The 15,037-nt window shown below is 41.5% G+C and overlaps 1 protein-coding gene across 1 annotated transcript in view; it reads right to left on the reverse strand.

Moving 5' to 3' along the window:
- NRK (Nik related kinase) overlaps positions 1–15,037 on the reverse strand; it is a 432,773-nt gene that overhangs the window by 45,529 nt on the left and 372,207 nt on the right. Inside the window, exon 29 of the mRNA XM_075323819.1 lies at positions 8,234–8,383. Coding sequence (XP_075179934.1) covers positions 8,234–8,383 — 150 coding nt within the window. The remainder of the gene's footprint in view (positions 1–8,233; positions 8,384–15,037) is intronic.

Below are 15,037 nucleotides of genomic sequence, written 5' to 3' on the forward strand. Positions count from 1 at the left end.
GATGACGACTCGAACTCACAAGGAGACCACTAGTTTGTTTCAAACACTTTACTCAATGGTTCATTCTCTGCTGTAACTTCACACTCCAGATAGCGGTCATATATCTTCCAACACATTATAGTTTCACAAAGCATAATCAGACACAGCCTTAGATCCCACTGGGTTGATTTATATCTTACTGGTCCTGTGAGTTCCAGCACAAAAAAGCCAAACCTTACAGTACAAGTCGTGACGGTCACTTTGCCTTGTGGCAACTCCATGCCTAGTCTCCTTACAGGGGTGAGGATCAGGGGTCCCATCACCTTGGTCAGAGTAGAGCCTTGTGGTTTCAAATGTTTAAGGGTGATCTGCTGGGGCAGCTAATTACAGTCACACGGCAGTTAGGAGTAACCTTAATGGCTAAGGGGTCCAGCCACTAAAGTTCTGTCCTCCAGAGCCTATTGTCTGGGACCATTCACACTCCATGTCTAAGTCAACTCTCGAGGTTCTCACTATCTTGTCTCCAGTCACCTTTCTTGCTGCGGCTGCCAAAAACCACCCCATGTATGCGACCTTCATGACGTACAGACTATTCTTCTGTACTATCGTTCACTAGATCTCCACTCAACTGACTTTTCTGGAATGAGCCGTCTCTTACCCTATCAACTAACTCCTCCCAGTGTGGGCTAGTCCCGACACTTAACTATTTCTGTTCCTGCTTTCTGCTGCAGGGCAGAACTCAACCTTCACACATACAAATACAAACTTTGTAATACATTGCATTAGCAGCACTTAACCCTATCTTATTCTACAATTTAGCAACCATATATAAAGTTATACGTCACATTATACAGGTACATATCACACTCTACATCACAATACATCATTATATTATCATCACAGTTCATATAACATATTATGTACAAAAGACGCAAGACATTGTTCACATTACCCTACACAACAATACAATACAATGATGTAATTTGTGTTTTCAGGGGTGATAGCAACTGTCCACCTCTCATACACATTTACAGTAAGTCCACACTGGATGGAATTTTTTCGGATTTTATCTGCAGATTTCTGAAATAAAAATCTACAGTAAATTATGGTAGGAGTAAAATACATTATACATCTTAACCACATGGAGGAGACATATTCTGCATGGGAACTGACCAGTCATGTGTATTGTAAATCTCTAACATATGTATTCCTGTTGCAAATTTTCACCGCAGATACATCTGTGGCAAAGCCACAAGGTATGAGGAAGTACCAAGCAAACAGTGGAAGGGAAGGGATATCCTAAATCTAGGAAAGGGGGAGATGGTGACCCCTGACCAAACCTACTGCTGGTCCCTGGTGTCCCTCACCACCCTAGATAGGTTCTGCACCTATGCGCTGAGCCGGATACCTGACCCTAGGTATCCCTATTGTTGGGCCCTAAATAGGGAAAGGGTGGGATGAGCTCTTCATCAACCCCACTAAACATTATAGAAAACACAAGGAGGATGCATGGGGAAAAAGGATGAACAACTTATACACAGATGATTCAGGTAGAAGTTTAGCAAACGTTTCAGCAACAATACCACAGTTGAGTACAAGCCACCTGCTTGCATCCAGAGCTTGAATGAGCTGAATAATATCACAAGCACCAGTCCAAGGAAGATGGGAGTATTTAAATACAAGGGGAATACCAGCCGCTGGATGGAAGGAGAGGTCCCCTAGGTCCTGAAGGGGAAGAGACGAAATCCCAGCAGGAAAGCTATCTAATACAATGAATACTAACAGCAGAACATCAGAAAAACAGGGAGCATTTAGTGCAGCTGGACACTGGATCTTCTTTTGCAAGAAATCACATGACTGTCTGTCACCCGTGAAACACCCGTGACATTACATTTTAGAACGTTACTGCAGAGTAAAGTGTGCATAGTCCAGATGTTTATAGTCTATGGGCACTCCAGAAGTAGCTATTATTTCTTTTACATGTGGATGCAGATGCTGGTGCTATTAGGAAATGTTGTACCTATTGCGTTTGTAGGTTATGTTACAGGTACACAAAAAAATAGATTGCACAAAAATGTTGGACAAAATAGTCTGAACTTCTGCATTATTTTGTCCTTTTAAAATGATGCCCAAAGTTTCTGGAATCTGAACAAACTTCAATATACTCAGTCTGTTGTCAATGGTGGTTCTGGCTTTACAATTACTCTTTGTATTGTTATAATAGAGCAGAAATAAAAGTGCAGATGGGACCAGAGTATAAAGGCCCCAATATACGTAACGACATATCTAATGATATGTCGTCGGGGTCACGGAATTCGTGACGCACATCCGGCCTCGTTAGTGACGTTGTTGCGTGTAACAGCTCCGAGCGAGTGTTAACGCTCAAAAATACTCACCTTATCGTTGATTGTTGACACGTCGTTCATTTTCAAAATCTCATTGGTCGTTGTGGACGCAGGTTGTTTGTCGTTCCTGAGGCAGCACACATCGCTACGTGTGACACCCCGGGAACGATGAACAACAGCTTACCTGCGTCCTCCGGCAACTGCGGCTGCTCTCCGCCCCTCCATTTCAATTGGGCGCCTGCCGTGTGACGTCGCTGTGACAGTGCACAAACCTCCCCCTTAACGAAGAGGTTGTTCGCCACCCACAGTGACGTCGCTAGGAAGGTATGTGTGACGGGAGTTAGCGATATTGTGCGCCACGGACAGCGATTTGCCCGTGACGCACAAACGATGGGGGCGGGTATGCTCGCTAGTGATATCGCTGCTTGTAAAGCCCCCTTTAGTCAATTGGGGTCTCCATACTGCTTTCTTTTGGGTGAAGACGTCATATACATATTGAATATATCAAGAATTAAGCTTGAAGATTTGGCTGCTCTTAAGAACTCTAGAGCTATCCTACAAGAAGTCACCTGCCTTGCTGTTTTCTTACTAATGTCCAAGTCCGAATTGCTTTAAGCTAATGAACTGCTGAGTTATCGAATTCTCTATTGTTTAACTTTTATTTTATCCATTTATAAGTGATGACAACAGCCAAAATAATGGAAGCTGCCAGCACATTTGTCACATCTATCAAAGACGCTACATATTTCTATCACTGCATGGAAGCCTTCCACGTCTAGGTCTGGGCCACCTTCCAGCATATACCAGCGGCTGCAAGCAGATTCACCTTAATTGCTACCGAGGTAGAGCAGACTCTTCACATTCTAAACAGGAACAGCATTTAGGAGGATAATAGACAACATTTCTACAATATGCTGGCCTGTCTTGTCCCATCCGATCTGGAAAGGACTAGCTTTATATATATAGCTAAAAGGCATCTACACTAGTATTCCTAAATCTATTATTTCCTACCCAACTCTACTCCATCCTATTCCGACCATAATCTTACTGCATCAGATGTGAAATGCTACATACAAGCATAAAAGGGTTATTTTTATAGCATTTACTGTTTGTACTTGATAGTACTTACCAATCAATAAATACCAATAAATCCATTATATTCATTCTCCAATACATTTTTATAATTTTTCCTTCTTTACTAACTTGTTTCTAATTTCCTTTATGAAGGAGAAAAATGCATAAATACATAACATAAGAAGAAAGGGTCAATGAGATGACTGGGCAGCACTCAATGGCCCATACAGACAATGAAGTGCAACCTTTTGTCAAAAGGAGGTTTTTGCAAATATCACCGACTGTCATGGCGGCATCAGGATCTGGGGAAACTTCATATTCTTGCACTCTGCCACCTAACTTCTCTGATGTCTCTGACCAGCACAGAGAGACTCGGGCTATGACTCACAAACCTGTCGTTCATAGGCAGGTTAGCAAGCGTTAATCTTTACTGGACTGCTTGTTAATAGGGATGATCAGATACCTCAAATATTCAGCTTCGTGAATATTTGCCGAATAGGTCGCCGCTATTTGACTATTCGCGAATATTCGATGCGCAATGTAAGTCTATGGGAAACCCAAATAACTATTCGGAACTATTCCGGCTTCCCATAGACTTACATTGCGCATCAAATATTCGCATAGCAGCGACCTATTCGTCGGATATTCGTGAAGCCGAATATGTGAGGTATTCGATCATCCCTACTTGTTAATCTCCTTTAGTCACATGCTATTGGAGAGCCAATCATATTCACTCACTCCGTATATATGCTGGCTGGACACTTGCATGAGTGCCAGCTATAGCTTGACTATACTGGCCTGGAGAGTTGTCTTTATCCAGACTTAATGGTGGTTGTTATATTATTGTTGTGTGTGGTTGTGGTGTTAATCCTTGTTGTCCTTTTTGTTGCTGCCTTATTTAACTTGCTTTTCTCTTTAGTTTCTAACAGTGTATTCCTGTGAGTGTGCAGTGTGACTGAGTTTATGTTATTCCTGTCTATCTCATTTGTGTCCCCATCACACTCATGCCTCTTCCTTCTGTGGGGGGAGGGGGTAACAGATTAGCTGTACTAAGGAGTATAATAGGGCACAGGACTCCAGCATCTCCACCATTAGTACTAATCTGGATGATATCCATGAAAAAGATTCTACCTTTATCGAAACACGACGGATACGCCCACTGAGGGGTGTGTTTGGTGCCAATGCCGCTGTACATATTATTTTAATGGTTTCTAATAAAGCATGAATATTTTATCCCGGCCTTCTCCGCTGGAATCGTTTCACTGTTTTCTCTGAAGCCCAAGCCAGGGTATTATCCAGATTTGGTGATTCCTCTCCACAGCATTCAAGATGGTAAGATGGCTTTCTTCCTTATATGTTTAATCTGGAGGACTGGGACATTTTTAGGGTCCCTCAGTGTGAGGGACAACATAGGAACCCATAGTCCCTCGCTATCCCACAGTCATATTGTGACACCTATATAGACTTTTGGAGAAGGGAAGACTTCAATCAGCCTATGAATGTATTCAGCATGTGATAAAGTATGACAGGCCATCTCAGGAACCCAGGCTAAGTTTGGCTACACACAATAGATGGCTGTCAGCCGAACAATGGTTCAACCTATCGTTTGGCAGATAACCTTCTCCATAACACTCACATACACAGTAGGGCTCCTGTGTTCTCTATGAAAACAATGGGAACATAAACCCATTGGCAATCCAAAATCGGATATGCTTGATCGCCACTTCTCCAGTTTCTCCGTGTAGGCCTCTGAGTACAATAAAAGTAGTTCTAAGACGTTTGCACCCAGCACCATACGGTGGAGATGTTCTTGCCTAGAAACATTGCTCCAAAGAAAAATATTTTCGGAATATAGCAACGGAGCACCTTGGACTCATAAAAAATATTTAGCACCTATGTTTTCCCATTGCCTAGTCAGAAGAGAATCTAATCCATCTTGTTTCATTTTGTCACACACAAGTATTTGTACAAAATCAAACTTTCATAATTATGTATTTGTGTGAAATACAAACTTTGACGACTCCCAATTAATATTCTAAAAATCAGCATTTTCTAAGCAATTTTAGGCTTGAAATGCAAGGAAAAAACTGCTGCCCAACAGCATTGATTACACTTTGTGTGCCAGCTCATTGTCAGACACCATTGATTTCAATGGAGTTGATTTCAAGGAGATGTTGGAAATAGTCCTTTAACCCTTTACTGCACACTGCAGGTATCAGTTTTAAAAGTGTTTAACTTTTGTAGTCAGTGAGAAGGTCTATACATACATTGTTAAAAAGTTCCCCCTTTGAAGAGATATACAGTATATCACAAAAGTGAGTACAACCCTCATATTTTTGATACTTTTTTATTATATCTTTTCATGTGACAACACTGAAGGTAATATATAAAAATATGAAAATAATGGTGGCCACACAAAATATTGACACTTTGGGCTCAATTTGACCATTTTCACTCACTTTTGGTGTCAGCGGTTTAGACATTAATGGCTGTGTGTTGAGTTATTGCACCAAATTTACACTGTTATCCAAGCTGTACACTGACTACTGTACATTGCATCAGTGTCAGATCTTTAGTGTTGTCCTATGAAACGATATTATAAAAAAAAATTACAAAAATGTGAGCAGTGTTCTCACTTTTGGGATATACTGTAGCTATTTCCACTCTTCCGAGAAGGCTTTTTACCAAATTTTTAATGCCTTTGGAAATTGTTCTTATTAATCATCCAGAAGAATATTTTTTATGTCAGACTCTAATGTTGGATCAGAGGACATTATTGACATTGTCCATTATAGTTCATCCTAAATATGTTGGATGCCAGACTCTGTGCGTTCAGTCAGGTTCTTCTCCATCAAACTCTCCTAACCATGTCTTTCAGAACTTTGCTTTGTATACTAGTCTCTATACCAGACTTAGGCTATGTGCCCACGCTACAGGATTTACCGCGGATTTACCGCGGATTTACCGCGGATTTGCCGAAAATCTGCAGCAGCAGCACTTCCAAGCCATTTCAATGGCATTTTGGAAATGCTGTGCCCATGCTGCGGATTTTTCCGCGGCGGATTTGCCGCGGATTTTGATCCGGAAAAATCTGCAGCATGTCAATTGTTTGGTGCAGATTTGGTGCGGATTTTTGGCTTTGAATGGGGAAAAAAAAAAAAAAAAATCCGCATCAAAATCCGCGGCAAATCCGCGGTAAATCCGCGGCAACATAGCCTAATGCTTCCTGCTCTGAACAGATAACATTAACAGGCTCATTATTATCACAGACCGGATTACAATGATAGGTAACACCGCTATTTGCAGTAGATACCCCAAGCCCCATCATTTGCATTAGGAGATTTTACAACTCGACCCTTCAAAATGACAATTGCCTAGATTAGCGAATGCTCAGATTATATACTCAGAAGGCTTCTTTACAAATGTAGAGGACCTCAGTCAGTCTACTGCTGCCAATGTCCTTTTGCATCTTAAAAAAGGAGTCTTGAAGCGGTTGTCCACTACTATCCTTAGGATAGGTCATCAATGTCTGATCGGCTGGGGTCGAACACCAGACACCCCCACCGATCATCTGTTCTCAGCGGCAGCAGGTAGCTGGAAAGACTCAGTCAAATGACATTCATCACAGCCGGGTACTGCACATCAGCCTTGCATTCAAATCAATAGGAGGTAGATGTGCAGTACCCAACCGCAGCCACTTTCAGAAGACGGAGCAGCCTCGGAATGGAGCATTACCAGCCACCTGCTGCCGCTGCTGGCACTGGGAACACTGATCGGCAGGGGTGCCAGGTGTCGGACCCCGAAAAATCAGACTTTGATGACCTATCCTAAAGGGGGCTTTACACGGTAGCGATATCGCTAGCAATTTGTAGCGATAGCGAGCGTGTAAGTACTCGCCCCCGTCGCGCATGCGATTGTTTGTGATCGTTGCCGTAGCGAACATTATCGCTACGGCAGCGTCACATATACTTACCTGGTCGGCGTCGTCGCTGTGACTGCCGAACAATCCCTCCTTCAAGGGGGAGGGATGTTCGGCGTCACAGCGACGTCACCGCAACTTCACTAAGCGGCCGGCCAATCAAAGCGGAGGGGCGGAGATGAGCAGGACGTAACATCCCGCCCACCTCCTTCCTTCCTCATTGTGACCGGCGGCAGGTAAGGAGACGTTCCTCATTCCTGCGGTGTCACACATAGCGATGTGTGCTGCCACATGAGCGATGAACCACCTGGATAATCAACCATTACCGATTTGTGAGTTTGGGACGACCTCTCCATGGTGAACAATTTTCACCATTTTTGAGGTCGCTTAAGGTCGCTGGTCAGTGTCACACGCTGCGATATCGTTAATGACGCCGGATGTGCGTCACTAACAACTTGAACCCGACGACCAAACATTAACGATATCGTAGCGTGTAAAGCCCCCTTTAGAGTAGGCCATCATCAATGTAAAAGTAGTGGACAACCTTTTTAAATTAGGCCCAGTGGCAAATGGGAAAATTGGATGATCTTTTATTTTTTGGCATTAACAAATACCTATGTCCTGCTTGAACCTTCCACCCCTTCCCTACCCATAAAACAAATACTTTTTTAAAAATCTCTCAATATATTTATTCACTGTTTATATCTGTCACCATGTATTAACCTAAAATGTGGTGGAGGATGTTAAACCCTCACTTGTTCTCTATGTTCCTGGGTTCTCAAATAGAGATGAATGATACTACCATACTATGGACAATTAATGTTCAGCTCATTTGTACAATTTTTTTTCTTCTAACAATTATAGGAAGTTACATCCCTAATCTAAAATAAAGAGAACCGAATCCTATAATACTTACATGTGTGGGCAGATAAAGATCATAGACAGTCCCAGAATCAACATCAATGGCATGGAATCCCACCGCAGATCCAAAAATAACCTTCAACCTCTGTCCATTTTCCACCGTTAGGTCAACAAATAATGGTTTTTGATGCAGGGATGAGAATGACTAAAATAAGAAAAGACACAAACAGAATATTACGGTATACATTAGTTGAGTATTACACAACTCATCCACTGCACCACCAGTTATGTCCAGATGTCTTCACCTCCAGGCCTCTCATTGACCCCTTTAAGTGTACACACAGGTGCCCAAGAGCTAATGAATTTCTTACTCTATTTGATCTGTGGTCACTTACGTCACTACAGTAGATTAATAAACTTCTTGAGCCATTACATGTGAAAGGCTTATGATCACCGGAATAGTGAAAACTTTGCTTGCATGTACAAAAATTTCATGTAAATTTCCAAAAAAAGGATCATGCGGCCATTCATATGCGGATTTTCTCAGTAAGGACACCAGTCACATTAGGTGTAAAAAAAATCTATTTAATAATGTAATGTATTCAGATTGTAATGTGAAATCCTTTAAAGGGACTTATCAGCTGATTGATGCTGCCCAAAGTACGTGCAGCATGAATCAGATCCTGGAAGGCATGATTGCAGCCTGATAAGAGTTTTCTATAAAACGCTCTTGCTTTTCAGAGGTTTGGTTATGTAGTTCTGGCCCGGGAGCATATATATAGCCCAAACGAACCCGGCTCTGGCTGAGTATATGTATGAAGGAGACCTGTCAATTACCTGAAGCGGAGAAAGGAGGAGATATTCACACTATGTTTCCTCTGAAACACTGGAGTGTTCCAGAGAGAAATATACCAGAGTGCAATTATGCAGCGAGGCTCCGATTCATGCTGCCTGCGGGTTGGGCAGCACGAATAGATGACAGTTCCTTTAAAGTCTGTGTGAATTGTGCTACATACAGGAAAAGAAAATTTGGACGTCTTGCTTGTGCCTATTATGAAGCATAAAGAAAGATCAGACTGTGATGTTCTCCATGCATATCGCATACTGAATAAGGAGCAAGTGTTTGGGCCCCTTCTGTATCTATCATATTACTTACATATATACACTTACAATACACATATTATAAGTGCCTCTATTGGTGTCTTGTTTTAAAGAGGTGAGACACTACTTTAATATAGATGATTTATCCTCAGATTAAGCCATCATTATCAATCTGTAGGGGTCCGACACCCAACACCCCCATTTATCAGGTGTTGTCAGCTCTGGCTGGATGTAAGCAGTGTATGGAGTAGAGCAGCACAGTTCTATACAGTGTTTAGTGTCCACTGCTGAGAACTGGAGCTCAGACCTAGGCAGAGGTCCCAAGAGCAGGATTGTTGCTATCTAATAAGTAGTGATGAGCGAGCACTACCATGCTCGGGTGCTCAGAACTCGTAACTCAGATAGGCGCAACTTGTGTACAGAGTTATCACGGTAGTCTCTTTGCATATAGAGACCTGTGACAGGTTCAGGGCTTGAGTCTCATTCTGTTTAGAGACTATTAATATTAACAAGTTTCTTTCCTTTGGAGCTGAAAGGGTTAATGTCAGTTATTCTGAATCCATTCTGAAGCTAGGCCTGGAGGAAGTTGGACCCTTTTCCTTTATTGTTTCCCCGGTCTGTTGTACCTGCCCTACCATGTAGTTTTTAATGCAGCAATAGGACAAGCGTTCCTCACCTGCCAGCTCCCTAGCCAGGGTTACCCCATGGCTTCTTAATGTTTCAGGTATCCTGCTCAGTGACAGATGCGGAACCTGTATAGGGCTCGCTAGGAGTGCAGGGTGGAGCTGCAGGTGAGTGCATGAGGTGTCCCATCATCCTCCTCCCTAGCGCCAGGGCCCACCGTTGTTAAAGTGTCCCTGTTGTACCCTTGTTTGTTGTGGTTAACCCCTAGTTTGTTGTGTGTCATGTTATGCGCTGGACCTTCCCCAAGGCCTTACGGGACAAGAGTATAATGGAAGTCAATGGGGAACTCAACCATTTTTCCCTGAAGATTTCTTGTAAATATGCTTGTGTTCCCCATTGACTTCCATTATATTCATGCAGACGAGTCACGCCCATCCGAGCATCCAACTGCTGGTTACTAGTGATGAGTGAGCATACTCAGCACTGTTAGTTACTTGATCGAGCATTAGAGTGCTCGTGGAACTCGGACAAGTATCTCGCATGCTCTGATATTTCGTCCATGAAACAACCGCAATACACAGGCTTGCTTCATCGCATGATGTATGCAGGCACCCCATGGAGATCCATTTGCAGTCTCAGAATAGTTCTGATATTAAGAACACAATGTTCTCTGATATAGTGTGACAAAGGTAGAAAAAACTCCCGCCCTCCCTTCCAATGGAAATGCTCTGTTTATGGCTGTCTGTATGTGGTGGAAGCCCGAACTGCCCAATCATTCACTTTCCATAATGCTCATTACTTGCGTCAAGCTTGTCCGCGCGTCTGACCAGCTCAAATCAAGGACCGGGCACCCAAACATTTCAGTGCTCACCCATTACTACTCGTAATGAGTACTGAGCACCCGAGCATGGTAGTGCTCGCTCATCACTACTAAGACATGGTATGTGTTGTTCTGCATGAAATTAAAGGGAAGGTGTCATCAGATTCATGCCACCGGAACCACAAGCAAACTATGGAGGCTTTTTACAATATTCCTATATAAATGTATACCGGACTTGTGTCCAACAAGAATACGAAATATGCTTTTAACCCCTTCCTAGTCTACCTACATACATTTCTTACAACACTACATTACATGTCCATAATCTAGGCCACATGGCTTATTATAGATCAGAACCAAGACTTTATTCCGAGCAGCCGTTATTGTTTGACTTTACATTTCTCATGAAAGATCTTGCAGAAAAATAAAGCACTAAATGTATTATAAAATAAACCTGATTGAAAATATGATGTCTCCTATGACAATGTTCCCAGTATATGTCTCTTCTGAAATCCCCTGTTACATCTCTCCTTAAATCTCTGTTGTTTGAAGGCAGCACCAGGGATTCTATCTTAGAACTCTAAAGACTTCCAATCAGTTTGATCTTGGACCTTGCTGCCTGTGAGACGCCCGCCGCTGATCCCAGTGCTGATACTCAGATATAAAGAGCACAGTCTCACATAACTAACCTTTGATTTGAAGGTTATAGCTTTGGATTGTAGTCTCAACTGTGCCGAGCTTTATACCGAAATTATTTTATTTGAACAGCAATTTTTTTCTTCTAGATCATTCAGTTGTAAACGACAAAGAGCCTCCAAGTAAACCTCATTTTAATCTTTAATATCTTTGATGCAAATGTTTAATGTTGCATTAAGACAAGATGTAGATAAAATGTCTATTTATACACTGTATGTGTTCCCCAATATAATTTATTAGCATTATCTTCTAAGTCTTTAAGAAATTAAGTAACAGGTAAAGTAATAAAATTCAGGTCAGTATGAGACAGATTAAAGGGGTTGTCCACTATTTTTACATTGATGGCCTATCCTTAAGATAGGTTATCAATGTCTGGTCGGCTGGGATCCGACACCCCGCTGCACCTCTGATCGGCTGTTGTTGATACCGGCGGCGGCAGCTGGAAATGCTCAGTTCCGGGGCTGCTCCATCTTCTGATAGTGGCTGCGGCCAGGTACTGCACAAGACAGAGCAGCTCCAGAACTGAGCACTTCCGGCTACCTGCTGCCGTCGCCAGTATCAGGGACAGCTGATCGGCGGGGTGCAAGGTGTCAGACCCTGGCCGATCAAACATTGATGGCCTAACTTAAGGATAGGTCATCAATATAAAAGTTGTGGACAACCTCTTTAAGATCTTTAGATCTCTTGGGCTCATAGGTAAGTGTCGGTGCAAAGACATTCCTTATACTGTACATCTTTGCACTTTATCCTGGATATCCTTTCATCAAATGTCCCATTGCTTTTTCATGTTTCTATATAAAGATTGAGATTAGAGTTATTTAGGGCTTTTCAATAAATGAGACCATTTAAAATCTTCTTAAGGGCTAATAAAAACTCTTGTGCACCATGGTCCGAGCCTAGATGGCAATAAAAGTACTGTCTGCGGGTCTCCTGACTAGAGCATGACAGCCTCAGAAATAGATGAAGCTGTCACAGTTGGGTCAGAAAACCAGCGGCCAGTCTGTGCACAGACCGTGTTCCATAGAGAAGATTACCATAACTCAGTACCAGGATCAACCCCTTTTGAGAAAGCGAGCGGCGAAACGTACGTCAGGGGTGGTGGGACGCATAGCCAGAGATTCCATTAAGGAACCATCTATCCAGGTATTTAACCATTCATGTAATTTGATCAGTATTGGAAAGGGTATTTGTAACGCCAGATTAGATATTGCATTGTATAGATCTGTCAGATGTCGTTACTGGCATGGTGATTTTACAAGTCCAGTTATAGACATACTAGGCACTAGGTGGCAGCTGCATTTTTGATTAATGTACTGGTGGTTTACTTATGCACACAGTGTAAAGTGGAAATTGATTCTTATATATGACATAGCTGAACTTAAGCTGTTATAGATTAAACATTAGATTTGTAATCTTTCCACTATATACTGTGTATATGATATTATCTAACAATACTGTGTATTAATTTATTTAATTTGGGATCACTAATTTAATACATCATGGATCTCCAGTAGACTTTGGTTTCATATGGCGGTGTTAAATTAAACTTTAGTGTTATATGGCGGTATTAAATTAATTTAGTCAATGATCATTTATGCCATATGAACCATTGATAGTGGAAACGGTCCAGCGATATAGGGGTCATGATATGTGGATGTGTTGTTCCTTCTATTGGTGGATACAATTTGCAGTAACTATATCTGGACTGCACTGCGCCCCCCAGGTGGCTCTTTTGTTTTTTGTATTTGAATGAAATAAAAATAAATAAAATTGAAATTTATTTGTAGTAATTTATTGGTGTTTATTCACTTCCTACTCAGCTGGGGTTGATCCTGGTACTAAGTTATGGTAATCTTGTTTAACGAAGTGTGCACAATAATTATGGACTTCTAGTTGAATAACGTGTTGCATAGACGTCTGCGTGAACCCTATCACACTTATGATGATTTTCCCTTTTTCGTTCGCAGGGCCTCGGACCTAGGACATATCAAAATGTCATAGGTCGTGATGGGATTAAAATTTGCCGAGTGGAAGAAAGAACCCCTTGTTTGAACCTCTGTTTGCATGTAAAGGTCATTTTGTATTGAAGTAAAATTGAAGGCTCATTTACACTGAAAAATTATCGTGAAGCATTCTTAATGCTCGTTAATCATTCCCTTTTCATGCATGATATACCCCAAAATTATTTGAAGCTTCTAGGCTACAGTAAAATTTTCTGTCACTTTTTGGATCTATATTGTGTATGGCAGCAATATTTATTTATTTTTGGTAGGGATTTTAGTCATCATATCATGGTGTCCATTGTGAGCTATGTAGTGTTATTTGGACACACTATGACATATTGTATTAACTATTGATTGGAAGGTGGTTGTATTTGACCTCTAATTGCCTCTTTAAAGAGGACCAACCATCAATATTTTCCTATATAAACTAAAGCCAGTGCTATACTGGCACTATCAGGCTGAGTCTAAACATAACTTTAGTTATGAGATCGGATGTATAGTTTCTGAAATTCAGGCAAATAAAGTTTGTGAAATGCACGGTTATTTGATTGATAGCAGCTACAGAATATCTCATAGGTGGGTTGAGTTTTGTTAGTTATTCCCGCCCCTGTCTGCTGCCTGTCCTTCCTCCCTCCTTCCTCCTCCTGTAATAACAGAGACAGGGGGAGGAAGGACAGGCAGGCAGACAGGGTTGGGAATAACTAGCAAAATCCGACCCACTTATTATATATTCCGTTGCACCTCTCATCAAATAACAGTGCATTTCACAAACTTTACTTGGCAATATTTCAGAAACTATACATCCGATCTCACAACTAAAGGTACGTATAGAATCAGCATGATAGTGCCAGTACACCACTGGCTATAGTTTATATATGAAAATCCTTGTGGTTGGCCCTCTTTAAGTGACTGATATTTATTAATATCTATCTCTCCTGACTTTTCCCGGTCACTGCAACGCATCAGTCATTGAGTTCCAATTCTCCAATTCTTGGGTCTTGCTACAATAATCTCTTGGGTCGACAGTCTTGAGACTCCTCCTCCCATATATATTTGATAGTCAACTGATCCGGCAGATTTGGACGACTTTTATTAACTCTCTGTGGGGCATTTATTGCCCTGAAGGCTCACATCACTCTGTCTGCCCCTGAGCTACACAACATAGACTGACTATGTAGAATTAATTTCTAAATCTCGGGAACGATGGACATAACTCATTTTTTTTCTTCTTGGCAGTTTTAATGAATTCATTTATCTGATGAACATAAGATGGAAACTTGTCCACAGTAGCAGCCATTTAATAGTAATGAGTCTCCATCTTTCCTGGACTGGTCTTGCCGATGCGGATCTATTAAATATGCTGAGTTGATCCAGTTTATACAATTCACTTTGGAATCCAAAGATCAAAAATGTTATCACAAAAGGCAACTAAGTTGTTAAATGTTAAAGCTTTTATTCTAGAAACGTAGATGAATTTCAATATATAAAGTCTATCCGGAGTTATGACATGGCAGATAGTATCACGTAGAAGCTAATAAACTCATACACCCGAGTAATAACCTAATAGTTTTAGGTCATTGAAACTTGCACATAGATAAATGATCAAACTGTCATA

Source organism: Anomaloglossus baeobatrachus, chromosome 9 (assembly GCF_048569485.1).
Source record: "Anomaloglossus baeobatrachus isolate aAnoBae1 chromosome 9, aAnoBae1.hap1, whole genome shotgun sequence".
Lineage (NCBI taxonomy): Eukaryota > Metazoa > Chordata > Amphibia > Anura > Aromobatidae > Anomaloglossus > Anomaloglossus baeobatrachus.